Source organism: Lonchura striata, chromosome 7, assembly GCF_050655825.1.
Source record: "Lonchura striata isolate lonStrDom1 chromosome 7, ASM5065582v1, whole genome shotgun sequence".
NCBI lineage: Eukaryota > Metazoa > Chordata > Aves > Passeriformes > Estrildidae > Lonchura > Lonchura striata.
In genome coordinates, this window is record NC_140709.1 from 30,869,376 (window position 1) to 30,897,066 (window position 27,691).

General features: G+C 38.1%; 1 protein-coding gene across 2 annotated transcripts; it reads left to right on the forward strand.

The window, feature by feature from the left end:
- Positions 1–1,563: 1,563 nt before the first annotated feature.
- Positions 1,564–26,719, forward strand: SLC40A1 (solute carrier family 40 member 1). Of its 2 annotated transcripts, none has more exons than XM_085585313.1 (8): positions 1,564–1,730; positions 10,671–10,738; positions 14,918–15,077; positions 15,940–16,055; positions 16,370–16,496; positions 19,519–19,761; positions 21,638–22,297; positions 23,396–26,719. In XM_085585313.1, the coding sequence occupies exons 1-8, from the start codon at positions 1,715–1,717 to the stop codon at positions 23,713–23,715; spliced, it is 1,710 nt and encodes a 569-aa protein (XP_085441439.1). In that variant the 5' UTR covers positions 1,564–1,714; the 3' UTR covers positions 23,716–26,719. The 2 variants fall into 2 exon arrangements, with proteins under 2 accessions (XP_085441439.1, XP_021387082.2); XM_021531407.4 differs by lacking the exon at positions 1,564–1,730 and adding an exon at positions 10,220–10,473.
- The last annotated feature ends 972 nt before the right edge of the window (positions 26,720–27,691 follow it).

The following is a 27,691-nucleotide window of genomic DNA, read 5'->3' on the forward strand; positions in this document are numbered from 1 at the left end:
TAGAGAGAAAGCAAACAGTGAATTATCAGTGCTTCCATCCAGCTTTCAGTTAAGCCAGTTAAGCCACAAAAATATTCTTGTTTTTCTTTCATATTCACATGTGAAGATTTAGATGTAATGTCACTTTCTGCAACTTCTCAAGTCATGTTATATATGGGTTTCTTGAAAAGTAGCAATTGTATTCTATAGTTTGGACATGCAGCCTGTATTTTTTTAACTGGCTGTTATTTTGTTTGTTAAATAAGAACAACTTGCTGTCTTTTTTTGCAAAACCTATATGTGTGCTTGGTTGTGTTCCCATTCGAGCATCTTGCAGAGATGGCAAATTATTTGTCACTGGGTTGTCTTGAACTAGAAATGCATATATAAATAAATATTGTATCAGAATTTAATAATAGTTTGTCCTTTCATCAGGTTTTCTAGTTCTCCTTAGAATTAAAAGTATGGCTTATTCACCGATTATGTAGAGTAGAAACTGAAGTGGACTAGTCAATTGATTAGTGTGGCATATCTGGTATTTCATGTACTAATTCACACTGAATAACTGATCTTACTATTTCTATATTAGATCATGATAATATACTTACATCAGTGGCAGTACCTGACCAAACTCAGCAAATCTTAATTTTCAACAAACTAAAAATATAGTTCAAAATATTTACAAAATAATTTGTTTGAATAGTTTGGAATAAACTTTATTTCAGGATGGCTAATGAGTTTTCTCAAGTGAGCTTTCTTCTGTTACGCAACACTACCAAATTAGGTCAAGTTGTGATTTCAAAGATAGTTGAATCTATAAAACCTGACACACAAAACTTTAAGTAGACTCTTTGAAAAGACAGGCACATTAAGTTGGATAGAAATTGCAGCTGATTTATGGCACCCATATAACACTAATGGCCTAACAGATAAGACTGTTTTGCCTGCCTGAAAAACTTCAGTCTTGAGCAGAGGAACTGTTAGGGAAAGTCAGTTTGTGGTGATTTTTATGAATATATCTAATAATACAAAATTTTAACAAACACCTGTCATCAACAGTTTACTTTGATGCTAAGGTAGGAAAAAACCCTTAAAAATGATCCAAATTTCAGAGAGCTGATGACCAATGATAAATATATTTGTCATATACATGATAATTGACAGTCCTCTGTATATCATTTACACTTGGAATCTAATCTGACAATCAGCTGGGCACATGATTAGCCGATAAATAGTTGTACACATATGATTTACTTGAATCAAACATCAACTAAACACAGAGTATAATAATAGGTGAAAATAGGTAGAGAAGGAGTAGATGGCATAACAAATGGCAATTTCTTGCTTTCTTTCTCTAAGCACAGACTGCTTTTGATGCAAAGGAATGAACAAATCAACTCAATGCCCTCCTACTGTGAATTTGGCCTTTCATCTTCAAAGTTCCAAACGTTTATTAATTATCTTTACAACAGTCCGTAAGGCTAATAGATAAATGCCAGCCTTCCTATGAGAAACTGAAACACGAAGGTGGAGCCATTGGTTGGCCGCATGGTGAGTCAGCACGGAATCTAAGATCAAAATCCAGAAGGGCCTGGCACCCGCTCTTGGTCAGTCGCTGCTTTTAGTCTCTTTCGTGGTCTTGTCTTCCTGTGTGCCAGAGACTTGATTTTTTTATTTTGCTGGCTTTCTTCCCATTTGCCTTCTGCTTCCTGCAGGCCTCACTGGAGATCAGATCATGTGCAAATTGGCAGGTACAGTTTTCATTTTTCTTTCTTCCCTCATCCTTCCTACTTAAGTAAATGCCCAGCCTTCTTGTCCCCTTATGCCCTATCTTTGGACTGTGCATTTTAGAGAAAGTAATAAACCTTAAATTGACTGAATCTTTTATTCATTAATTTGACATATCAGAGCATAATGATGTAATCTTTCTAATTAAATGGCTGCACCTAAAAAATTACAAGAATGGATCTCATGTCTTGAATCAATTAATGAAATACTTCTTTTGATGGCTTCCTATAAATCTCCAAGTCTATGTTTCTATACCAAATGTTAAGGATCTCACCTATTTAATTCCAGTGATTCCCATAGCTATAACCATAGATTTAACTATCTAAGGAATAATGATTGTGAAGACAGACATGTTCCCTTGGACAATTTGGGATGATTCTTGCCTTCTTAGTCAGTACCTTATCCAGTTACAGCTACAATTCACTACCAGAGAAGGAGCTCATATATTGTAGAGGCCTCATTTTTGTCCTTTGAGACTGCCTGCTAAAAACCAGTCAGGCTCCCTACTAAGACTCCATCCAAAGGTTCTCTTGGCTCTGAGGGATCATCCTGGAGAAAGCTGACCAAACTCAGACCATATAAATTGCTACTAAGTGATAGTGTTTTAATTGGTTGTGTGTAGGGGTTTCCAGTGGAAAATGCTGGACACAAAGACTGAAGTAGATTTAGGAAAACTGAAGGTGGCTCTCAATCTCCCTGGACCTATATTCTTCCCTGTAGCTGCTTTAAAACCTAGTGCAGAAATGCTGCTGAGTCTCAGTGTAGAAAGATTGGCAAAATACTCTGAGAAAAGACAAAAATTTGCCATACTAATAATAAACACGTGCTGTTCTAAAGATACAAAAGCCTCAGTAAGGTTATTATAGAGTAGGAATTTTATCTGTTTTTCTAAATTTAGACATCTATTACCATCTGAGATGACAGAGGCTATCCTGTCTGTCACTCAGTTAATATACCTGTAGAGCTCAGATCTCTTACAGGACCTATGCTGTAGTTGCAATTTGGGTGTTTTACTTTCACAGGGTCTCTTGGGCTAGATGCCTATATCTGACAACTTATTTTGACCCTATATAACATGTAGTCACTGTGAAGTTTTTAATCTAAATTAATCACTGTCTTGAAACTTGTTATGGACAAAGCATAAACAAAACACTTGTTTTGCAAGGGGAGGTATGAAATCGATTGGTGGCAATAAGAATGTGGTCAAAACAGAAAGACTACAGAAGAAAGGAATTCACAAATTAAAAACCTGTGCTCCTTAGGATGGATGTGAATATTGTGTAAATATACATTAGTTAGAGGTTTAATTGTGACAATGTTGTCTCTCATAATGATAGGTTACACCAACTCTTATGTTTGTTCGCAAGGTTAAACACATCACAACAATGCTTCTGACCATGTCTGACATCCAGAATTGCACCTTCACTTAAGAAACATCATCTGCCTGTTGATCCTTTATAATTTCCCAACCACTCTGGAGCCCTATACTTAATTGACTTTGGCATGGATTCTCATCCTGAAAACACTTGGAAGCACGTGCATAATTAATGTTTGAGTATTTCTACTGAATACAGTAATAGGCAGTTATGTGTTTTAAAGGACTGAAGACATAATTAGTGAGCAGCCCATAGATTTGAAAGACTACTTGAAATTTACCTTAAAAAGCAACTTAAGACAACCCCATCTGCAATGAAGCAAGAGTCCTCCCTCAGCCCCAGCTGAGGTCAGAAAAAAAAAAATCAATATCCTGTATTGAGACAATTTGAAATCCTTTGATCTTGCCACTGTTTTATGTCTTCTGTGTGTGAACCCATGTGGTGTAGTTTGAGAATTTAGCTATTATACATTTGTTCTTGGCAGTACCAGTAATATACAGACTTCTTCAGATTTTTTTTCCTTCTCCTAGTTGTTTTCAGTCCTTTGAAAATATTTTTCCTTTTTCCTGATAATAATACATCAGGAAAAGATTCTTGTTACCTCAAGACGTGCCAGGCTTCATATGACCAGGACCCCATGATGTTGCTAACTTTGCATATCAGTTCCCATAATTTATTAATGATCATTTCATCCATTTGGGAGTGCTAGCCATAATAATAGGGTGGAGAAGTATTAAATAACAGCCAGTTATCAGTCATATATATGTTTTCTTGTTAGCTGATTAAGGGTACTGAATAGGCAGAGGAGATTGCATCCTGTCCCTGAGTACACTACTTAAATATATTTCTGCTAGCAGATTCCACATTCCATTTGAGACATTGCAGGATCTCCCTGGAGGTATCTCTGGAATATGATTCAGGCCCTGGGTGTCATAAATGAAACAGAGAGAGTGCTTTCTATGGTATTATCTCAACTTTCACTTCAGTTTAGTTAGAAAATTAACAAAACAATATTAATATGAATGTTCTCATTAGAGCCCTTATAAAAGACATTTCAGAACAAACTGAATTTTCGAGGTTTTGGGGTTTTTTAATTTTTAAATTGATTATTATGCTTGTCACCTTTAAAGAAAATAGCCTGAAGATGGACAAAGCTTTCTATGGGAATAGCTTTCCCTGGCTATTGAAGTTTGCTGTGTTAGTGAAGGCATATACCATCAGTGACAAGAAGGAATCTGATTGAGTCTGATGGGTAAACTCTTATTTGAAAGCTAAGGTTAGGATTTATGAGAATTGAAGGCCAAGTGATTGTAGAATGATGACTAATTACTAGATTATTATGTTGTAATTATAATTGTAAATAATCAATATAGCACTAACATCAAAGGGTTATGCAAAGGGGAAAAGACTGGCTTATTATTCTTAATAAGATATGGCAACTTAGTTAATCACTGTCTGACATCAAATACAGGCAGGTGGTAGTAGAGGATTTTCTGGTACTCAGAAGTGTGTGTCAGACCCATCTCTGCAGGTTTTGCTAAAGATGTATTTGGCTCAGTGTCATGCCCCAGCACAGAGCCCTGTTCACACAGGGTGCTGTATATGGGTGAAGGGTTCTACCTGCAAGATTGATGGTTACCCAACTGATGGTTGTTGAAGTGCATGTTATTTGCATAACTCCAGAACAGTTCAAACAAATAATTTTATTTGCTGGCATATGCTTGCTTCACCACATCATTCTAAGTGCATCTTGTACTTTATGCTTTACCTTCCAAAAAATTGTTTCCAAGTTGTGGCTGGTTTGAACATAACTGTATCTTGGTCTCCAAAGACAAACATGTTTTTGTAAAACTGTTCTGGAGTCACACAGAAACAGAAATTGATAGTGCAACTGAAGCTCTTCCCTTTTTCTGCTGTGGGATCACTGATACTACAGGGTGTTCAGTTCAAGTTAGTGGCAGGTCAAAAGTAACTTGTATTCCCTGATTCACTTCTATTCCAAAAAGTTTTTCAATATTGTCTTAAATCTAGAAATGTTTTTGTTTGGTCTTTATTTCATTGAAATAAATGGAAGCTAAATGTGCCTGAAGTTAAAAATGTGGTTTTAAGCATTTTCTTGGCATAGAATCAGACTAAAACATTGCAGAAAGGTGAACAGGAATATCAAAATCTGACTGTCTTAAAGAGGTCAACCATAACCTCCAACAGGAGTAATTTAAGGCAAGGAAACCTTTTACTTCTAACAGTTGGGGTTTTTTTTTCAGGGACACAAATACTGTCTGACTTGCTTTCATATTTGATTTTATTGTATGTATCAAAATTCCTTAACAATGAATTAATGAATAAAGGCAAAATTCATAGGTATTAGAAGGCTGTGAGAAAAATAACAAATCCCAGTTTTTTCATATTGCATACTAAAATACACACAGGAAACAAAATACTGTTTGTTAAGCACTCTTTTATTGTTTAGTAACAGAACAATGACATCCGATAGGAGACAAACTGCAGTAAGTTCTAATGAAGAAAACAAACCAAATGAGCTTAAATTGCAGATAGGCTGTTATCTTACCCTCCAGACTCATTTCAGTCTCTTCCTCAACACAGTGTTCCAGTTCAAGTAAATAATTCCCTTTCTTGAGAATGAATGTGCAGTATGATATAGGCAGTCTGCAGAAATGTTACTCTTGACATTTGGGTGCAAAACATCCACTTGTCCCTAAGTAGATGTGATGACTTCTTTTCTTTTAATTACTTTTTTCTCATTTGGTACAAGATGTTTTCTTTATTTGAGTTTAGGGTACAATGTTTTCTTGTGACTGAGAAAGATTGGACAAAAAGAGTCTCTTCTTGAAACCAGTTGTCCTATAACATATGGCATAACATATAATGTATGATTTTAAGTTGTTTTGGTCACTAGACTGGCTATCATTTATCAACTACCAAAGTTTAGCTTGCTTATGTGAGCTGGTTCAGCTCTCTGAGCTGGAGTTGTGTATAAGCTAGATCATTCTAGCCTCTCCAAACAACCCTCTCAATTCTGAATTTGCTGGAGGCTCTGGATGGTTTTCTCAGAGTTTGTCACAGAAGCTTAGCTCTGGTCCTGAAAATAATGACTGTTTCAGGTTAAAACAACTAATCTGCCATCTCGCCCTGAGAGACAGGAGCTGTCACTTGGAAGTCTGAATGAAACAAATCCCATAAGAGGAGGAAACTGTGGATCTTAGAGAAAGTGGGAGGGAGTAGATGTTTAGTTAATGACCATTAGTAGGTAAAGATGTTCAAATTGCTAACATGTAAGTGACATGAACAGGTCTGGAGTAAAACCTGGGAGACTTTTCTATCCCACTTCTGCCTGTTTGCCTGTGCATTGCAAACTTAGTGTGTCAGCTGATACAGAGATGGCAGGTCTGGGAGTTGGATGTGTGGGGTTATGAGCAGCAGAGCCACAGCTTCCCATGCCTAAGTCATAGCAGGGGGCAGTGCAGTCAAGGCTTCTGATCTTCACCCTTCAAAAGACACAGATTATATATATTCTTTCCAGTTTTGCTTGGCTTTATGTGAGCTGAATGAATAAAAAAACACTTTGAACACCAAGAGGTGTGTCTTAATGAAGAATGGCAACAGTATGATAATTGAATTTCATGTAACCTCTCAGCTGAGTGCAAGATCCGAGTGAGCATGAGGTCTCTCACTATGATTCATGCCTCTTTGGTTAAATCATGATGACAATTGCAAGTATTATTTGGTAAAATTGCTATTGTTCTGCATTCAGCAGCTCTATTACAAGGACAGTGCTTAAAGAAGCTGCCACTAATGTGGGCAGTTATTTAAAGCCAGAATGTATCCTCTCTGTGTCTTTCTTGGAAGTGTATCTTTGACTATTACTCTCATCATAGTTATGCACTTACCAATAACAAAAATATTTTCAGTTGTTTACATCTTATAGTTTAATTGTTGCCCTTGTCAGAAAAATTAAATTTTTTTTCTTCTAGACAACTGTCTTAATAGAAATACTTGGAAGAATGTCTTTTGAATGAAATTATTTTTATATTTAAATCAGAAACTTAAAAAAAATCTAAAAACTAGTTTAGTATTTCTATTTGTTCATTCAAATAATAGCTAGAGTAATTATATTAGTAATATATTTTTAAGAAAGCATATGGAATTTATCCACTGAAAAAAACTTAGCTAGGAAGACTATAACATAATTATATGTCTTATTAATTCAAATGTCCATGTTCATTCTGCCAGTGACCATTAGTCAGGGCTGGTTTAAAATCCATGGCTGGTGTGCTGTGCCATTGTGTAAATTGTTGCTGCAAGACTGCTGAGTCGGGGGTACTAAGTAAAACTGGGAACTCCTCTTGTACAATTTCCACTTATTAAACATCCTAAATACATCAGAAATCTGTAAATGTTCTAAAAAGATTCTGTTGAGCAGTCAACCTGAAAAGAGACCTGCATCTATAAAAATATATTTACAAGGGCTTCACAAAGCAATCTAATAAAATTTGGATTTATTGGAGTATTTATTAAAATATTTGAGGCTTTTTTAGCAGCATCTTAGATGTAAAAATCAAAGTGCTCAAGCTACTATATTATGATGGACATCAGTATTGTCAGGGAAAAAAACTCGAGCACAGACTTTAATAAGCATGCTGGGAAGATCATCAGCAAAGTGGGGGCAAATTTAGGAAAAAAACTATGAATTTCCCCTACCTGCCAACTCCCCTGCTTTTGGCAATGCCTCACAAATTAGCTATTGCCTTTTAGCTATATGTCTAACTCCTCTGGACATTCAGCAGGGAAATTGTTAGAAAAGGATAACATACATGCCTGTGGATGTAAGAAATTCTGGCTGGTACCTGGTGTCAGCAAGTACCCTGTGTCACGGTGTGCAGTGACTCTGGTGTGGCTAGGACACGTGTGACCTGCAGGGGACAAGCTGCAGGGTTTATCTGCACTGTGCAGGCCTGTGCATCACACACTGTGCACTGAGGACAGGCGACCTCGCTGCACACACGACACAGCCTCTGCTGACATTCCCTACAGCAGCATTCCAGACTCACTCTGCGCTCACTCTGTGTCACACTGGACAGAGCACGCATTCTTCCATGTGAGAAATCCCAAAGACATACAGCAACCATTGCTTTTCAAATTTCAAAAGATGGTTTTCCATGTTTTCTTTGCCTCTTGTCATAGCTTAAATATCACCCAAACCCAATTGATTACCAGTAGAAAGAATTGCCGAGATGATGATTTCACCTATACAATGCAATGCACTTGTATAAAGTTCGGTGAACACTCAGTCATAAATGATTATTTAAACTCTAATTCCAGAGAGTTAGAAACTAGAGAAAATGTCATTCTCTAGTAACAAAAAAAGGTCTAACCAGCAGTACAGTGCTGGTAAGTGTTCCTGATGTTCCTGGATGAACTGCTGCTGTATCACATATATGTATGTATGCATTATGTACCTGACAGACCAGATCAGACCCCATCAATCCAGTAACCATAACAGTGGCCACAAGTGCCACCAGGGACAGGGCTGGAAAAGATGTGAGTCCAATGGGATAGTCTGCAATGCAGCAGGGCAGGCATCTGTCACACAGAGCTCCTCCAGATTGTGCTGCCTTCCTGCTGAGATACAAGTAACAGCCAGGGCTTAGACCGAGTTCATCTGTGTGTCCACCCATGGGATGCACTGCCCTTGTCAGTAGAAGTGTAAGAACTGACACTTAAGAGACTTAAAACCACAAAATATCAGTTTTGATATGTTGTAGGGTTTTTATTTAATATGGGCTAATAATATTAAAATTGTTAAGGTTTAGGAAAAGTAATTATCTTTTCAGCTGTTAGTAAATAATAGAACAGGTTAAGCAGTAAGGCTGTATAAGAAAAACCATCAAGAAAACTTACTCTGCTTTTGATACCAATCTGAGAAAAGATCTTCTGCATAATTTTAAGGAATATACCATAAGAAGAAACAGCTCACCTAGGATAACCAATCCCATTAAAATAGCAATTTTAGGCTTCCTATGATTATATTTAATTTTATTTCTGAATTATTTTTTCTCAAGGTATAGTTCCCATTATGCAAAGTGTAATCCATGATTCATGCATAGAAAGTCATCTAATTAATGTAAGAATACTTTGAACAAGATCACAGGAGTGGCAACGCCAGGACAGGTTATTGGCCTGTTATGTCAGGCATTTGCTTCTGGGTGGCCTATTTACTTGGGGGAAAAAAACCAACCAATCCCCCCCCCCAAAAAAAAAAAAAAAATCAAACAAAAAATCCACAACCCAAACCAAAAGCAATTTTACACACAGAGGAGGGAACTTCACAGTATTACACAATGAAAATATAATCTTAGCTCTGGCAGCCAAGAACAATCATTATGATTTCAACTGCACAAGGACAAATAATTCTTAAATATTTTCATAGTATCCTGCAAAAGATCTAGCTTATTGTACATTTTGACCTTTTCTTAAGTTCTGTAAACATGCAGTTTTTTGTGGTGGTCCATACCAAAGGTAGGTCACATAGTGGGCAAAAAAATGACTTATGGTAGGAACTGGGATGCTTCATCTGAAGCAGCCAGCCTGAGCCAGCAGCAACTGGTTCAATTCTACACCACCCTCATTAGAATAGAAAAGCTATTTCAATTAAATAGCTTAAATTTTGGTACCCTGTTTAGTTGTTTGTTTTTTTTTTTTCCTTGGAAGCTCAGAATTGAGAGCACTGTCCTTGGCAGTGTTTCAACCATAGGCTTGAGGTACTTGGCGCTCCCCTAACAACCCCAGCTTCTTGAATCTGCATATTCAGGAACGTCACGTTTTTCAAGAAGCCAGAAAACAAAAAGGCAGCAGCAGAGAGCCGAGCCAGAGGCAGCAGCACGGAAAGCCGGGCTCACGGTTGCCGGCTGCGGCCCCGGCGCTGCCCAGCGGAGCCGCGCGGGGCGCCGCTCCCGCTCCCGCTGCGGCTCCGCCGGGCGGGCCGGGGCCCCGGGGCGGGGCGGGCCGGGCGGGGGCGGTGCCGCCGCCGCCTACAAAAGGCGCTGCGCCGCCGCTCGCCGGCCCGGTGCTCTCCGCAGCCCAGAGTACCGAGCCGGGCGTCGAGCGGCGCTCGGCCCCTCCGCGGCGGAGCGACCCCGCCGCCCGCGGCGCATAAGGCCAAGGCTTTCCGACTTCAGCTACAGTGCTAGCTAAGTCGGGGAAGGCAACACGGAGCGAAGCCGCGCGTCCCCCCCCTTCTCTCGGCAGCGGGCAGCGGCGGAGCGGGCCGGCATGGCGCGGGCAGCGGAGCCGGAGCGCCGGCGGCGCGGCGGTCAGTGCGGGCCCGAGCGCTTCCCGGGCGCGGTGACCGGGCGGGGCTGCCCGCGGGCGGGGGCACCAAATCCCGCCGTGCCCCGCCGCCGCCTCGCTCGCGAACGGTGTCCGCGGCAGCGAGCCGTGCCCGCTCTATCGAAATGCGGTGGGTGTGCCCGCGTTTGCTTTAGCATCTGTTTCTTATTTCTCGTTTAGGATCTGTGATTGCCTATTTTACGTCTGCAAAGTTTCTTCTTTATCTTGGACATGCACTGTCCACTTGGGTAAGTAAAATACTGGCCTGGTAGAAGTAGGATTTTATTAATCTGGCTATGATTTACCTGAGCTTTATTGGTGCTTTCCAGAAATCTTCACAAATTAGCACACCACCGTAGAGGTCTTGTTACAACACCTTGCTCTTAAGTCTTCATAATCTTTACAAGATGTGTTGCAATAGGTTTACTTTTAGCGCAGAGTAGTACAGTAGTTGATTTTTGGAGGGACTGGTTCTGTACCTTTTAATGTTTTTAAGTAACTATAGAACCAGTGAGACTCCTTACAGAGGAGCAGACTGAGAGACAGCCCATTGCAGCATTATATCTGAAGGATTCATATTTGCTAATGGGAAATGCTCAGTGTTTACAATGGGCTCAATACTGCCCCTCCCTAGCTAACTTGTTGACAGCATCAGGAGTTGTCCTCTGTAAAATCACTTGCCTCCTAAAATTATTTCCTTCTGTGCTAATATAACTTACTATACCAGCTTTTACTCACTTGAAGAATACTAAAAAAACTACTGTAAGATATGCACCAAAAATAGAAAATCTGGTTCTGTTCCACAGAATAAAATTAACAATATGTGTTTATTTTAACACAATCTTCATTCTCTAGACAATAGAGACTGGTTGGTTGGCTTGGTTCAAAAATAAATAGAAGGTTTCTCCCCATTTTCTTTGTTCTGTGTTTTGGTCCTTTGTTGGAACACTTGGATTGGTTTGATGTATGTGTTGAACAAATGGCTGATCTACAGTTACAACAGCACATGCCTAACTGGAGTGTCTTGCTTTCACAAACCTGAAAGGACGTGTACTGATGTTCCTCTTGATCAAAGAAGTCTTTGAATGGTATCAAATGTTTGTTTAAAGAAGTACAATATTTTGGCAGTTGTTAATATTAAAAAGCAGGGAGCCAAACATCTCCTTCAGAGGTCAGGGCTTATTGCCTGCCACAGTTTTTGTCAGTCATACTCACGAAGTGCCTCACTGGGAATTTGGCAACCCTGCTTACTCCTCTCTGGCCAGTGCTTCACAGCTCTGTGGTGGACTTGCTCTGAGTCCCTGACTAAAGGTGACAAAGCACAGTTAGAAAACAATCTTGCACATATTAACAAATGATAGACTACAAGATATCTGTTTAGCAATATTAATGGGATACTCCTGGTGGGTTTTGTGCTGAAAATTTTGATTCAAAAAACCCCCATCCAAATCTGCTCAAACAACAGAAGTTACTCTGCAATAGCTTATTTTGACAGAACTGGGTGCAGGACTTCACCTTTTGTATCTCCTAAGCTTTGGTGTTCCTGTAGTGTGAAGGTTTTTGCTACCAGAAACAGTAAGCAAATACCTGATTCTTCAGAACATCAAGTAATAGATCATCTTTGTTTTAGAATGGCTCTGTCTGCAATACAAACCTGAGAGAAATGGGGTTTTCCTGTAATTGAGCAAGCTGATTAGCTTTCTGTGTTATTATGCCATTCCCAAATGCCAAGAGAAGCTGTAAATTATTAAACATGTCACATCTCCAGAAATGTTCAGACTTGACCAAAGTCTAGACTCTGTTGGGCTCTTGCTCAGTCAAGTATTTGAATGTGTACCTGGCCTCAGGGATCTTAATAGGCTAGACAGCAATGCTGCACTGGAGTCTCAGACCTTATGCTGTTGCTGTCTATCCCTCAGCAGTAAAGAAGGAACAGCATGGAACTGGGTTCACCTTGTTGGTGTCAGGCCTAATGTTTCCCAGGAGATCAGCTGATTCCAACTTCCCAGCCTTATCTGTGCATCTCAGGCCTCAGGAGGCTGTCAGTAGGTGCTAGCCTGGCTATTCCCAACTCGTTGGCTTCAATTCTGATGTGGGATTGTATACATTCAGTATAAGGTGATTATAAAAGTAATTATAATTACAGAAGGGGAGGAGCTGTCTTTAAATAATGATGCTGAACAGCTGTAGCTATTTAAAAGTTATGAAATAGCCACATTTTGAGACATTTTAAGGTGGGACTAAGTGTATGTAATCAAGGATCTGCCTGTTTCTGAAAACAGTATTTGCTGTTTGCATTTCAATAGCTCTTAGCTTGAAATGACATACCTGCTACAAAGCTCTACAATTCACTAATATTTTCCTTCTCCTTTATCTTTGCCTATTATTTATGGTTTTTAATTCTTGAAAGAAAATCATCCTTTCTGGTTCTTACAGCGTTGACATGATCAAAATAGTCTGGGTAAATGTGTCGGATAAAGTTGAACAGTATTCACAGGCTCTCAGATAAGTGTACAGAAAATCATGATGTCTCTGGAGTCAAAGGAACCTTTCCACAAGTTTGAAGTGAGATTCAGTTTTTCACTCTGACAGGAGTGACTGGCACTGACTTGCACATGCTTAGGTTTTTTTAAAAATGCCTTTTTTTTTTTTTTTTGTCAGAATCTAGTAACTGAAACATCTATATGAGGTTTCAAACTTAATATGAAAGTGTTTTTTGATTGTTTTTGTAGCTTAATAAGCAGCTATCTGGATTAATTCACCTGCATGTATTTAAGTGAAATTTCATGAAGTACCACCTCAGGTTATATTAAGTGAAAGCTGGAATTGGAAAATTTTATGCCTGTGGATTCATTGCTGGGATATTTTCTATATATTTCTACTAACTAACTATGGAGCGTAAGTGGAAAATATTTACAGAAGGCTTTAGGTATCTCTTGAGTGAAAAATGTTTTATGAGAGAAGACACAAGATGATCATGCTTATAGTAGCATTTGTCATTGGATGCAATTTAAAAAAGCATACAAAATACCCTGGGGTTTTTATTTGAAAAGATGGAATTTTTCTTTCCATGATTGGAATATTTTTTTTTCAGTCTGTGCTTAAGGAAACAAGTGTCAAAGTGTACATGTTACAATGTTTACAGAAAACTCCTTCAGTGAACTCAAATAACATTAAAAGGCAAGTGCTTTTTGTGTCTGTACTATACCGAGGGCTAATCACACTTTGCAATTATTTTGACCCTCCAAATAGTATGCTTTTTATGTAACTTTTGATTGCTGTGTTACATGGTAAGTTACATTTGGCTGGCTTTGATTTTTTAAAGTTCTTTTATGTTACACCTCCCCCAGCCCTTCCAAATAGTTGAGGTCCTTAGAAATTTGTACTCTTTGCTGTATCACATAGCAACTATTTGTTTAAGATAAGGCAACAGAAGAAAACAGTTTCAAGTTTGATTTGTAGGAGACTAATGTTAGAGACCCTATTAAACAACCTGTGTACCCTAGAATGGTATGAATGATTTCTGTTCATCTGGTTTTTTACTGATTACAGAAAGGATTTTCTGTCATGTATTGCTGCAATATGTTCAAAAGTAAAGTGAGATGTGACCAAAAAAACCCTCCATGTATTTATTAGCAAACCTAAGAACATTTTGAATAGAATGAAAATGTCTTCACTTGGATATGTTTAATAATTTGGATCTCCTTTTTGTACCTGTAGTAAGTGGTTATCAGGACATGAATGTGTTTTATTTTAAGCACTAGGTTAAATTAGCAATAGGCTGAACTAGCAGTGATTTACAACAAGTTAAATGAGCTATGCTATTCTACCTCTTCTGAGTAATATGCCAGTGCTGTACACTAAAACCAGCTGAAGTCCATTGATTTTAGAAACTTCAGTTAACATTTACCCATATCTGTCCTGAATTGTATGATAACTTGTTTCCACTTGACTCACTCTTGTGTTATGAAGCAGAAGTTAAGCTTTGATCATCTAAGAGCAAACTGCTGCCTTGAAAAGTTATTTAAATAGTGATGGTAAAGCTGTTGTTAATATTTGATCTGTGCTGGAGAATTTGTGTAAGCTTTTTGAGGCTTGTTGGATGTGGCTGGTGACAGACTTTGTTCAGTAATATACTAATAGAAAATATCTGGGGTTTTTAGATTTGTGGTATTACAAGCTGTAATGATCCACTTGATTAGGACAGATGATCTTAATGACACTGGGATAAAATCAATGGTGACAGCATGTAGCAATCAAAAAGCCTCCTAAGAAACCAACAACCACAAAAATCCCTGTACCACTTCTGTACATGTAACAAACCTCTATTTTAGTCCAGACTTTTGATAGAACTTTAGTAAAACAGTGAACCTATGTACCTCTAAAGAGCAACCAGTAATGATGTGTATGTTCTCTTACTCTTAAAGGGAGATCGTATGTGGCATTTTGCTGTGTCTGTTTTCCTGGTTGAACTTTATGGAAACAGCTTACTCCTGACTGCGGTCTATGGCCTGGTTGTGGCGGGATCTGTTCTTCTCCTGGGAGCCCTTATTGGAGACTGGGTGGACAAGAACTCCAGGCTCAAAGGTTAGATGCCTAGAGCAGGTTATTTACTTAAGGACGGATCAAATTCATGTTAAAAAGGTGAAGCTGACAGAGTTAATTCCTCAAGTCAAATATGAGAATGGGGCTTGCTGTTCTCTCCAAAGAAGGGCAGAGTGGTGATGGTTTCTGAGTGGTGATGGTTATGCAGAGATACACTTAAAGACAGGAGGAAAGCAGTTTTAAGTCATGATATGTCTGTTACTCAGGCCAAACCCATGTGAAGTGTAGAGATGTATGGAAACGCAAAAGGTAAAAAATATAACAACTTTAAGGTAAATAACTTTAAAGACTACAGGCCAAATTCTATTTAAATTAAAACACTAACATACACTTGTTGTCTTTTGTCTGGATACAAACATCTTTCACTTAAATGTAACCACACTGCAATTGCATTATGCATCTTGTATATATGCTCTAATCTGTTTTACAAATAAAATGGAATCAAGTTCTTCAAATGAAATTTTATTTTCCAGAAATTTTCAAAATAGTATCCCTTCCATGGTAGGTTGAAGATGAATTTTAGAGGCTTGAGCTAGGTTTTTACTACTTAAAATATAATATCAGCATTTAAACAGGGGGCTTAGATTGAGAGAAGACCTTGTTTCAGTGTAAATCAAGAGCTACAAAGTTACATTAGCCACTAGTTTGTTTCTCTAAAACAAGTTTCTCTGACAATGGAAGATTCAGAATCTACTATAAAGTATACTTTTGCCACATGTTTTGGGGGAGATTAGGAAAACAAGGCTATTTAATAAATCTGTGTTCCTTAATTATGTCCACCTTAAGGCTATAGTTAGCTCATTCTCATGTTCATAACTGTTGCTTTCTGTTTGGTTTAAAACAGTGGCCCAGACGTCCTTGATTGTGCAGAATTCATCTGTCATCCTGTGCGGTGTTATCCTGATGATTATCTTCTTGTTTAAGACGCAGCTCTTGACATTATACCATGGATGGCTTCTTGTGAGTGCTTCAGCTTGTTAATAAGAAATTAATCTATGAAGAAACTTTGGGAAGCATGAGGGATAGATGAATTTTTATATTTTTCTCTAATCTGTATAGACATTTCTGGGAGCCAAAACTGACAAATGAAACTGCACTTGTTACGTAAACAGATCATGATTGGTTTCTGTCAGGAATTGTTGACTTGATCTTGTTTTGTGTGAAGAATAATGCTGAAATGTATGGAATCAAATAGAACTATTTTCTGCTTTTGTAGAAAGTGGAGATGTCCATCCGTTTTCTCACATAATAACTCTTACCCCTCATCTTTCTAGACCTTGTGCTATATCCTGGTTATCACAATAGCAAATATTGCCAATTTGGCCAGCACTGCCACAGCGATCACAATTCAGAGGGACTGGATTGTTGTGGTTGCAGGGGAAGACAGAAGCAAACTGGCAGGTGAAATATATTGCCTTTATAATGCCTTGCATGTCTTACTTTCCAAGCTTGATTTTATTTTTGTTCTAAGACTAGAGTTTTACAGAGATCAGTGCATCTTTGAGTTCCAGATATTATGAGAAAACATCAAGTAAAAGGACAGCCTTTATTTTGCTCTTCCTTACTCTGGACTACAGCTACTGAGATCACAAATTACTGCGTTGATTACAATTCAGTTAGGCATCCCCAAACTTGTTTTGCCCTCCTCAAAGTTCTTTTGCAGCTCTGTTAGGAAAACTAGTTTTGCTGAACAAGCCAAGTGTTGCAATACTTTATTTTTAGGTCCTGGAATGAAACAGAGAACTCTTGTGTAACTGGGCTCCTCTCATAGGGATCAAAGAAAGATGCATGAAGAGAATAAAGTCCAGAACAGTTAAGTAGGTATATTGGAAAATTGCCAGTAGGTAATACTGTGCATGCAGGCACATTTAAAACCTTGCATTTATCTTGCATTAGATGTCTAATTCAGAGCTGTGAACTTTCCTTCAGCTGGATTTGGAAGCTCTGCTTTCTTTTGACATTGGGTACTTTTGAGCATAGACTACAGACAAAATACTTTCTAGGCAAAAGATTATTTATGTTTGCTTCTCCCCCTGTGCCCTGAACTTGCACAGTGATGTTGATACTACTAGGAGGGAGAATTAATTCCCACTCATATCTTATTGCAGCTTGGTAGTCATGACACTTCTTGGGTGTGAGAGATTGGGGCTCTCACCAAGGCTGCACAAGGTGAATTATACACCAAAGGGTGTATAACAATCTTTGGCTGTGCTGCTCCTCTGATTGTAACAGTGTGGAAAGCAGCATTTTTTGTGATGAATTTGGTCAGGCTGTATTGGCTCTGAATCAACCCCATAAGAAGACTTAAGCCTTCTCAGATAGAGGAACTGATACTGAACTGCAAACAAGGCACAGTAATTTAACATTACCCAGACCTCCATAGCTCACCTCTATAGTTTAGATATCTTCAGCCTTAGACAATATTTCAGCTTCTGAACTCTAATTTTGTATAAAGCTGCTTGAATTGCCCATAAAGTTCAGAGTTCTTTTGGAAATTTCAATCCTGTATTCCAGATTTTTACTTGATGTTTATCTCTAATGAAAGAATGTTATTTATGTGTTTTATACAGAAAAGGCTAATTCTTAGATGCATTTAAAGTGTCATACTTTTATTTCCCACTCTACAGATTATCCTTAATCTTTTATGTTGACCTTGCAGTGCCTTTCTAGGTCATGCCTTTTGTAGAGCAGTAATACAGATGAACTTTCTTCACATGTGTGTGAATCACAGGTAGAAAAATAGCAGCTATCTGTAAAAGTCTTAAGCTAATGAGAACTATTGAAGCTTTCTTGTTGTGTCAGGTCTTATTCAGCAAATCATCTCCCCCATCCCTGTCCCACATAGAGACATGAGGTAAAGTACAGACCACACCTGCAGAGAACTGCTGCCTGGGAGTCAGTCCTGCCTGTTTACTGCTTCATGAGCTCAGGCACTATTGTATGACCACTTACAATTTGTACCGAGAAATCATGCCAGAGATTGCTGTAAATTCTCTTATGACTTGATTGAGAATGAAAACAAGCACTGGATTAAGCACTTTAGTTCAACAGATTTGTCTGAAACATCCCTTCCAGGCTGAACAGGTTTGTTTTCTGTTTAACCATGATGTAATCTGGAGACTATTTGAAACTCCTTAATGTAAAAAAAAAAAAAAAACAAAACCCAAAAAAACCTAAGTCCTAATGCTGACTTTGCAGCAAATACTGTTGTCCATCTCCACATTGTTACCTCTCTTCAAAAAGAAATCTTAGTTATACAAGTTAGTGGAATAGGGAAATAGAAAATTACCTTCTCCTTTGTTACCCTTGATTAATTTTCCTACTCACTCTTTGTACCTTTTCTGAGTGGAATTATAACTCAACTCAAAAAACAAAGGTTAGTTGGTTGGAATTTTTAAAGCCAAATATTATGCAAGTATCTCACTTAACTATTTGACTGAGGGTTAACCAAGTTAACATTGAATTGACTTAGAGTAACCCAAATGTTTATTTGAATGGCAGGGACTACAGAGTCAATAAAGCAGCTTCATACTGATGTAGAATTTCACTTGGCCTTCACAAGCTCTAGTTTTACAGTAAGACTCTAAAAGGAGCTTCATGTGTGAAACCACTGTCTAGCAACTTGTAGGAGTGGAAGAATGGCACTATTAATTGGAAGCTTACTGGTAGCCAGACTGCCTCACCCTCAATCTTATCTACTTTACTGTCATTAAGCTTTCTCTAGCAGCAAATGAAAGATGCATTTGTTGTGAGAATGGGTTGCTTGTTTTGACTGTAAACATCAAAGGACCAGAAAGGAGTGAGGACTTTGCTCAGTAAGATCTAAGGATGCCTACAGCTGCCATCAACCAATGTGACTTAACAAGGGAATGTAAAAGCCATTTCAAAGTTCTGCTGCTATCACAGAAGTTCTTTGGCCACCAGTTATTAGAAGTGAATGGAGGAGGCTAACAAATACATGTTCCAATACTGGGAGATAGATTACTATCTTCCCAAAAAAAGATTCCACCTTATGGGATTGCTGAAGCTGTGCCTGCTAGGTTTGAGTGTTGCAGGGATAGAGTTCAGAGTCCATAGTATCAGTGCTGTGTAAAAGTGATCTCATCTCATGATGAGCAGTTTTACCTGATCTCATGATGAGCAGGACTATGTTGCCACTGTAAACCCTGCATGCTAAACCTGGAAGACCTCATGCATGCAAAACTGGCAGGAGTAGGGATCTGGCTTACAAACAAGTTGGTTGGTTGCAGTGAACTTAAACATTGAAACAGTCTGAAGGTGCCTCTGGTTACTTCAGGAACTAGTTACAGTTGGAACAAGACTTGTAGCTTTACCTTTATACATGTACAATTCACAATTATATCAATAAATATTTCACTATAAGTGTTCACCAGTCATTTCATCATCAAATAATTTCTGACAGATATGAATGCCACAATAAGAAGAATTGATCAGCTGACAAATATCTTGGCCCCGATGGCTGTTGGTCAGATAATGACATTTGGCTCCCCGATGATTGGCTGCGGATTCATATCTGGCTGGAACCTGATGTCGATGTGTGTGGAATATCTGCTGCTCTGGAAGGTTTATCAGAAAACCCCTACTTTGGCTCACAAATCTGCAAAAGTTGAAGCATCAGAACTGAAACAGCTGAATGCAAAGAAAGGTATTGAAAACACAGAAATGCAACTACTCAGTTTCACTCTGTATTCATTGCATCAGTCAAGCCAAGTGTTGACTTCTGTCTTCCACAGGCTTTGGGGCTAAATAGCTTTCTACTCCTAGCTTAGAGATTTCAGGTTTGGGATATAGATACCAGAGACTCTAATCTAAGTCACACCACTCTGTGCAGCTTTTTGAGGAATTTCATAAAATGCAGCCAAAGAATGAATTGTCTTCTCTTTGTTAACCGCTTAGAGTAAGTCTGCCTTGTAACTTCAGGCTGATCATAAGGAATACTACCCATCTATAGGGTAGCTGATAAGCTGGACCAGGCCCTTGGCTCTGTAAAGTCTGCAGCCTCTGTAAGACTATTCCTTGTTAACTTATCTCTGCTTACACCTAGTACTGACAGGCTTTCAGGAGGTTCTAGAACAGATGGTCATATTTATATTCTGGCATGACTGAATGATTTTTACATGGACCAGGAAATGATGGAGGAAAAAAATCAACTCTTTTGGCCTTCAGCTCTGCTTCCTTGGCCAAGTAGTACAAGTGGGATTTGCAGTGTAGGTGACTATGGCTATTACTATAAGTAACACTGAAATTGATATTAATGTTACTTTAGATAGACTCAATATGAGAAATGTAAATTCAGAAGCAGACCTTTTATTGTGAAGTAGTAGCAGATGCTGAAATACTAGTGTTTCTCCATTTTTAAGGTAGCAATATATGAATACTACTGAAAGCTCAAGTTATGGCCCCCCCAGCCGTAACATAGGTGGTGGATTTTTGTTTGTTTTGTTGTTTTTTATTTCTTTTAAATATGAAGAATTTGTGTTTTGTTTAAATGCTAACCAACAATTTAGTCTCAATATATTGTGAGTTAGAAAGCTGTTATTTAAAGTACTGAGGACATGTATCTTCCTAGCCATCAGATCCATGGTGGTCACAGCTGGTCCAGTAAGCTGTTGCACCAGGCTGATGGCAGTCAAGTATTACAGAACAAGAGATTATAGAAGGCTCCACAGCTTTGGAACTGGCTCTTAAATACTTCTGGGGAATGAAGCATTTAGCAAATGTAAATATGGAGGAAACACTTATTAATCTTTGCTGTTAAATGGTATTCTGATTTCATTAGAAGACTTGTGTTTTTAAAAGTTACTGAAGTAACTTTTAAAGTACTTCAGTACTCACTGAAGTACTTCATGCATCTCACTTGCTGTATGTGGAGTTAGTTTTGAATTTAATAGTGTAAAAGCACTGCTCAGGCATTCAGACATTTGTGGAATTTCTATCCTCCTTACTAGTGTAAATAGTGCAGTGAGTTTTTTGATTTTTGTTTGTGATCAGTGGAAGTGCCTTTTTCCTTTATTACAGTGAGAATGGAGTTGCAGAAATGCATGGGGTTTTGGTTTTTTTTTAAGTCAAGCTTTGAAAACTTGTAACTCTGGACAGGCTCCAGCCTTGGTTCTTCTGCCATGACATGGGATACTTACAGATGTTTAAGTATGCCCTTCTTTTTTCAGTCAGTGCTTTTAAGCATACAAAGCTGTGTTAAAATGCCAACTGATGCTGGCATTCATTAGACAAATTTCTTTGTGGAGCTGGGCGTTGAGTCACAAGTCTAGAAGCAGGCAGTGCTTTCTCCTGTCACTGTCTAATTAAATTGATAGGGATAAACTTTACTTGATCTTACTCCCCAGGTAGGATTTAAGAACACTTTAAATGCTTTTAATTTAAGTAATTAAGAGAAAGCTTGGCAGTGAAGTTTGACTGATGCTCTTCTGCAGTAGCGAGCTTATAGCAAACAATTGTTTGTTGCTTTACACTGGGCATTTTGCAGGCAGGAGTGTGTCTGACAGCTCCATTTCTGTTTACAGAGAGTGACATGAAGCCCGCTGAAGGAGTGCAGTTAATTATTGAGAAAGATGTGACTGGCATTGAGCCCCAGCAGGAGAAGGAAGTCGGCTGCGCTGCCCGGATTGCCGAACCTTTCATAACATTCCGGGACGGATGGGTTGCATACTACAACCAGCCAGTGTTCCTTGCAGGCATGGGCCTTGCATTTCTCTATATGACTGTTCTGGGATTTGATTGTATCACTACAGGCTATGCATACACTCAGGGGCTGAGTGGCTCTGTGCTAAGCCTCCTCATGGGCGCCTCAGCAGTCACTGGCATCATGGGAACAGTGGCTTTCACTTGGCTGCGGCGCAAATGTGGCCTCATTCGCACGGGCCTTATTTCTGGAGTTGCTCAGTTTGCTTGTCTGATCCTATGTGCCATCTCTGTATTTATGCCTGGAAGTCCTATGGATTTGACTGTTTCTCCATTTGCTGACATCAGTGCCAGGCTGTTTGAAAATGAACCATTGCCTACTATAGCATCTCCAGAACCTGAAATGATTTTTGCAACTGGAATGCCCAACTTGTTAAACGGGTCTATTGCTCCTGCTAACAGTGACCCAGAGATGAGTCCTGAGCCCGTGCCTTTAATCTCTGTTAGTCTCCTGTTTGCAGGAGTCATTGCTGCTAGAGTTGGTAAGTATTATGCCTCTATTACAATTTAGTTCATTATCTGCTTTTAATTCTAAAAGTTACAGTGCCTGGCAACTAAATACAATTGATTTTAGAATTAGAAGCAATAATTGGAATGTTACATCTTGTTTCTGGGGCTAGTTGATTATACTTCACATAAAAATGAAATGGTCCTGCAATAGTATCACTAGGGTGAAGACTGCAGTACTAACTCCATGTATATTTCATGTCACTAAGAGAAAAGTTACCATATTTGAAGATGATTTTAATGTATTTTTCGGAAAGCTTGTCTCTAAATTATTTTTGTTCACAACCAAATGAAACCACTTGTTACTAGGAAACAGAATCAAACATCTGCTATGATGACCTTCAAATTTCAGAGTTTACAAAATAAATCCATTTCTTTAAATTGTCTTGGCATTTAGAAGGAAAGCTTTGATTTGGATGACAGCCTAAGTTTGAGATATTTCTGGTTAGCATAATGTTAGTATCTGTCAACAGAATAGGCAGTCAAATATATAAATGTAATCAACAGTAATGGTCATATGTAGAGTCATTATCCTCAGTTTCTGTAGCTTTTGCTGAATTCTAGAGGAATAAAATACTTGATTTGCATGTATTAGGTTTTTTGGCAAGATAAAAGCTAAGTTATGAACAGACTAAAGCAGTATGGAAGCTAATGGTCAACCATTTGAAATTGTGTATTCTGCATAGTTTAAAATATGCTTGGTTTTTTCTTTATGCAGAATGTTAATGATTGCACCTAGCATGAATACACTGTAAATAGCTGTAAGCCAGCTATTTAAACAAGGAAAGGATGAGTAAAAGATTGGCTTGATAGTTGTGATGAAACAGGATGTGACAGGCAACTTAATCTGTCAAAGTTATGTATTTCAGGAAATTTTTGTAAAAGGAAAGTAAATTTCTCTTGACTAAATGCACAGGATAAGATATCCTCTTGTTAACTAGTTAACAAGAGGATATCTTATCCTGTGCATTTTTGGCAGAAGGGAGTGTTTGGAAGGCCGAATTGAATTGTGCCAGTGATGAGTTTGCCATGGGAAGCCCAGCAGTATGGATAATTGTTTTCTCTCTCCATAGGCCTTTGGTCCTTTGATTTGACTGTCACACAGTTACTCCAAGAAAACGTCATAGAATCTGAAAGAGGCATCATAAACGGTGTCCAGAACTCCATGAATTATCTTCTTGACTTGCTGCACTTCATCATGGTCATCTTGGCCCCAAACCCTGAAGCCTTTGGCTTATTGGTGCTTATTTCTGTGTCTTTTGTTGCAATGGGCCACATAATGTACTTCAGATTTGCCCAAAAAAGCTTGGGAAAACAACTTTTTGTTTGTCACACTCCTGATCCCAAAACAGCCCCTGACAGTTCACCACCTGGTAACACATCTACTGTCTGAAAGGATCCACTTCTCTTTACTAACTTTGCTTCACAAATACCATGGTTAAGCACATATACTTCCTTTTATGATCCTGTTTGAGGTGTTTCTCTAGAGTTGAATGCATAACTTAGCTCTTTGGGGAAGCTGTCCCAAGAGTCAAAATTCATTTTACAGTGATCCTGTAAATGTTTCATGTTTGGCAGAGGACAGCCTTGTTGGATCTTGACAGCTGCAGTATCAAAGGTTCCCCACAAGTCTGGTGTTTGATCACAAAAGTACTGTTCAAGTACCACATCTGTACCCCACAGTGATACTGTGGTTAAATGGTTATACATACTCAATTTATCATGAATTCTGACTAATTCTTGTGTTCATTGAGTAAAATGAGGTCTTGTCCTTCTTTCTAGTTACTTCAGAATAACTTTTTATGCAGTATTTGGTTGGTTGGAGTTTTTCCTCCAATATTCCTTTACCATAAACAGTTCTGCTCACCTTTATTCTTAAACTGGTCTAAACATCCTCTCTAAACATTGGACTTTGATGGTCCTTGTGGGTCCCTTCTAACTCACAATATTCTATGATCCTTCTTGAATTGTTCCAATAAGCAGATTTTTTTTTCCCCCAAAACCTTTATAGTATTTTGTGTTCTGGTTTAACTTTATGGAAACACCTTTGCAGGTTTTTTTGCATGTTTCCTTACGAATTAGAATACTGTTAGGTACAAAATATTGTATTACACTTTTGTTGCACTTCTTAGAGTAAAACAGCCTCATTTAGCAGAAGCTATTGATGTAACATTACAAAGCATGCCTTTTAAATTGCAAATGGCAGGTTTGCTCAGGTTTGATGTAGCAGAAAGTGCTAAGGTCAGGAGTACTGGTACAGAAAGATAAATTCTAGTGCTAACTTAGTTTTTGCCTCAGAGTACAAGCAGCTTTAGTTAATTTTCCAATATATCAGGCTTTAATAAGATTTCTGGAAACAATTGCATTTGAAAATAGTTAATATTTCATGCAAAAGGTGGATTACTTGCATTTATCTGATGTGTATGTGAATTTTGACTTTGTTCTAAAATACTGCTAAACCAATGAGATGATGGACGGAGAGGCCCTCTAAAGCAACTTCAGAGCAATCAAAATGATACATCCCCTCTGTTCAATAAGTTCTTGCCTTTTTTTTTTTGTTAGTTTTGTTGGTTTTTTTTTACCCTGCATGTGTACTAACACAGTACTTCCATAGTCATTAACCCTATGTGCACTTTTGTGGAAACTACGCACTTTGCTTTCTCAGTAGAGTTGAACCTGGTGGTGTTCTGAGTTTTCTTACGGCTTGGCAGTCTGAGTTCTAAATTTAAATATTGGTAAAATGTTTTTTTGCAGAATAAATAGTATGTGAAAACATAATGTCAGCAACTTGTGAGATGTATCCTCTAACTTTTAAGGGTTTTTTTTAATTTTAGGTACTGTCCTTCATAGTCATATGTGCTGCCAGACTCAACCCTGGAATGTAAGTGTGTGAACTCCATTGAATTTAAAGGCGTTACACCAGGGCTGAATCTAGGCCAGTCATCACAAATTTTGTAACAATTACATTAACCATCAAAGTATGTAAAGAATCTCCAGTGGCTTTTGTCTCAGATACAATGTTTTGTAAGAGGTGTGAAATGGAATGAATGGGAATCCAATGTACAACCAATGGACTTGTAGCCCATAGTTTTCAATAACTGGATGTAAAGATTTTTATCCTCTAATGGACCAAACCTGATAATTTCTCCATGTTGCTGAAAGCTTCTCAGGGATGTTTTCACTAGGTTTATAAATGTTTATACTTTGACCAAGCATTTGGGTTTTATTTTGATATAATAAAGTAAAATATGTAATTTAGAGTAGGTTTAAAATTTGTGACTCAGTCCTGAGTGTAACTTAAGGAAAAGGGAATTTTGACATCAGCAGAATTTGTCAAAGACAAATAAAAGAAGCCTATCTAGATTTGTAGAGTAAATATGTCCAAAGGATAGCTTTATGTGGTATATGATAAGTATACTAGTAAATAAAATAGCTCTGATTTGCCAAATATATTTTCTCATGTGTATCTAATTTAAATTGGGACCAGATTTTAATGTTGTTAAATATAAACAAAGGTAGTCCAAATGTCAGTGAATGCCTCTATACTGCACTTTGAAAAACATCTGAATGCCACTGTATATCTTGGACTCATTGGCCATCAGGGAAACAAAGCTGAAAATGCAGCTTTTTTTGCGCTGTCTACAGTGCACAGAACCCAGGGTGCCTAAAACTTAATGCTGTAGCACTAAGCACCAGACATCCCGGAGAGGATGCATTTCTGAAGTCTGGAGAACTCCAAAAATGTGATAAATAGAGCTGGGAGGATGCCATGTTCCTGCCTGTTCCCAAAGGTGTTGTTTTTTTTTTTTTTTTCTCTTTATGCAAGAACAATTTAGTCTTGTTTAATTTGAGTAGCAATTTGTTTCATAAATAGTTCCACTAGATAGTGCATTACCATTAGGAGAGGACTGGAGCTTTGTATTTGGTAAACATGATGTGGTTAGGATTCATATGTGCACATCGCAGGTGGAAGGCATGACAATCCTAAAATAGAAAAGTGAATGCTAGTTTGAAGAGGAACCAGGAGGTTTACATTGGAAAACTTCTGTGTATTGGTCTGTATTTGATGTCAAAAAACGTATGCTGCTTGAGCACAGCCCATTTGTGTGTGAGTCCAAAATGTGCTCCAAGATGTACAGACACCTGTACTCAGTAGTGCTTTGAAGCAGTGTGGAACCTAAAGTCTTAGTTAGCAGGACTTTCATTAAGAGCATTTTTGGCCTTGTATTTATTTATTTTTTTTAAAAAGTCCAAATTGGATGAAAACTGCCCTTAAAAATGTACGCACTAGAAAGCAATCTTACCAGAATATTTTCTTATACAACCTTATGCTGGACATAGTATTGATTTATGTATTACTATTGTTAAAGCTAATTAATAAATTTGCATAAAAACTTTGTCCTGTATTTTTCAGTTTGTGAGTATCTGGGTATGCTACACTTAGCATGGATCCTGTGCAGAAAGCTTTTTTATATGATGGGTTGTAACTGCCATGGAGCACAAACAAAGAGCATTGAGGAGGAAGCAAGTAACAAATGTCAAGATCTTTCAGTGATCTTGTTACTCTTTGGTGAATTGATTTTAATTTACCATCCGCAGTGCTAAGTTAATACACAACAGTCTTGAAAGTCTTGAAACCTCAGCCTGGATCTTGCATTGGCAATAGAAGAGTTTTTTGTCTTGGCCTGCTGAGCAACAGAAAGCAAATTATTTTACTTTGCCATGGATCTTTACCATACTGAATTTGAGGTGATGGCCTTCTGAAGCAGCAGCCTGTAGGTGAGAGCTCTGGGGACAGGAGTGGTCAAGGTTTAGTAGTCAAGTACTTTTCAATGCTAAACCCAGAATGTTTCATACAGGACTGCTTCTGGCTTTGTGTATTTAGGATATGTTTGCACAAATGATCGATCTTTAAAAGGATGTTGCATTGGTTCACCAGGAGCTCTCTAAACTGATGCCTCTTTGAACTATGTTTCTTAGAAACAAACCTTTATGGTCTGTCCCCAGTTGCTAATGTTTGCCATTTTCGCTGCGACTTACAAATTAAGACAAATGTTAGAATACTGACTTAGAACACATATCCACCTCTGTAAATATAAAATTACAGAGAAAAAGATTTGTGAATGATACTGTGTATTTAATAGGTAAAACTTCTTTAAACTGAAGAAGTCCTTTCACAGTTTACTATTTGATGGTTTCACTGCTTTTTTTTCTTTTTTTTTTTTTGTTTTTTTTTTTTACTCAGTAGTAAACATTTTGCTAAGTTTCACATTTTTTTAAGCCCCAGGGGAAATCACTGTTCAGCAACCAAAGGTAAAATGATTGGAGACACTTCCCCCTGTTTGTTTGCTTTTTGCACTACTTGGCTT

What these genes read in the sequence shown, in the direction of transcription:
- SLC40A1 (XM_021531407.4), top strand. Translation starts at nt 10,434, where the DNA reads ATGGCGCGGGCAGCGGAGCCGGAGCGCCGGCGGCGCGGCG. An exon ending in GACATGCACTGTCCACTTGG is followed by an intron (nt 10,739 to 14,917) that starts GTAAGTAAAATA and finishes TTACTCTTAAAG; the next exon opens with GGAGATCGTATGTGGCATTT. An exon ending in TATACCATGGATGGCTTCTT is followed by an intron (nt 16,056 to 16,369) that starts GTGAGTGCTTCA and finishes TCATCTTTCTAG; the next exon opens with ACCTTGTGCTATATCCTGGT.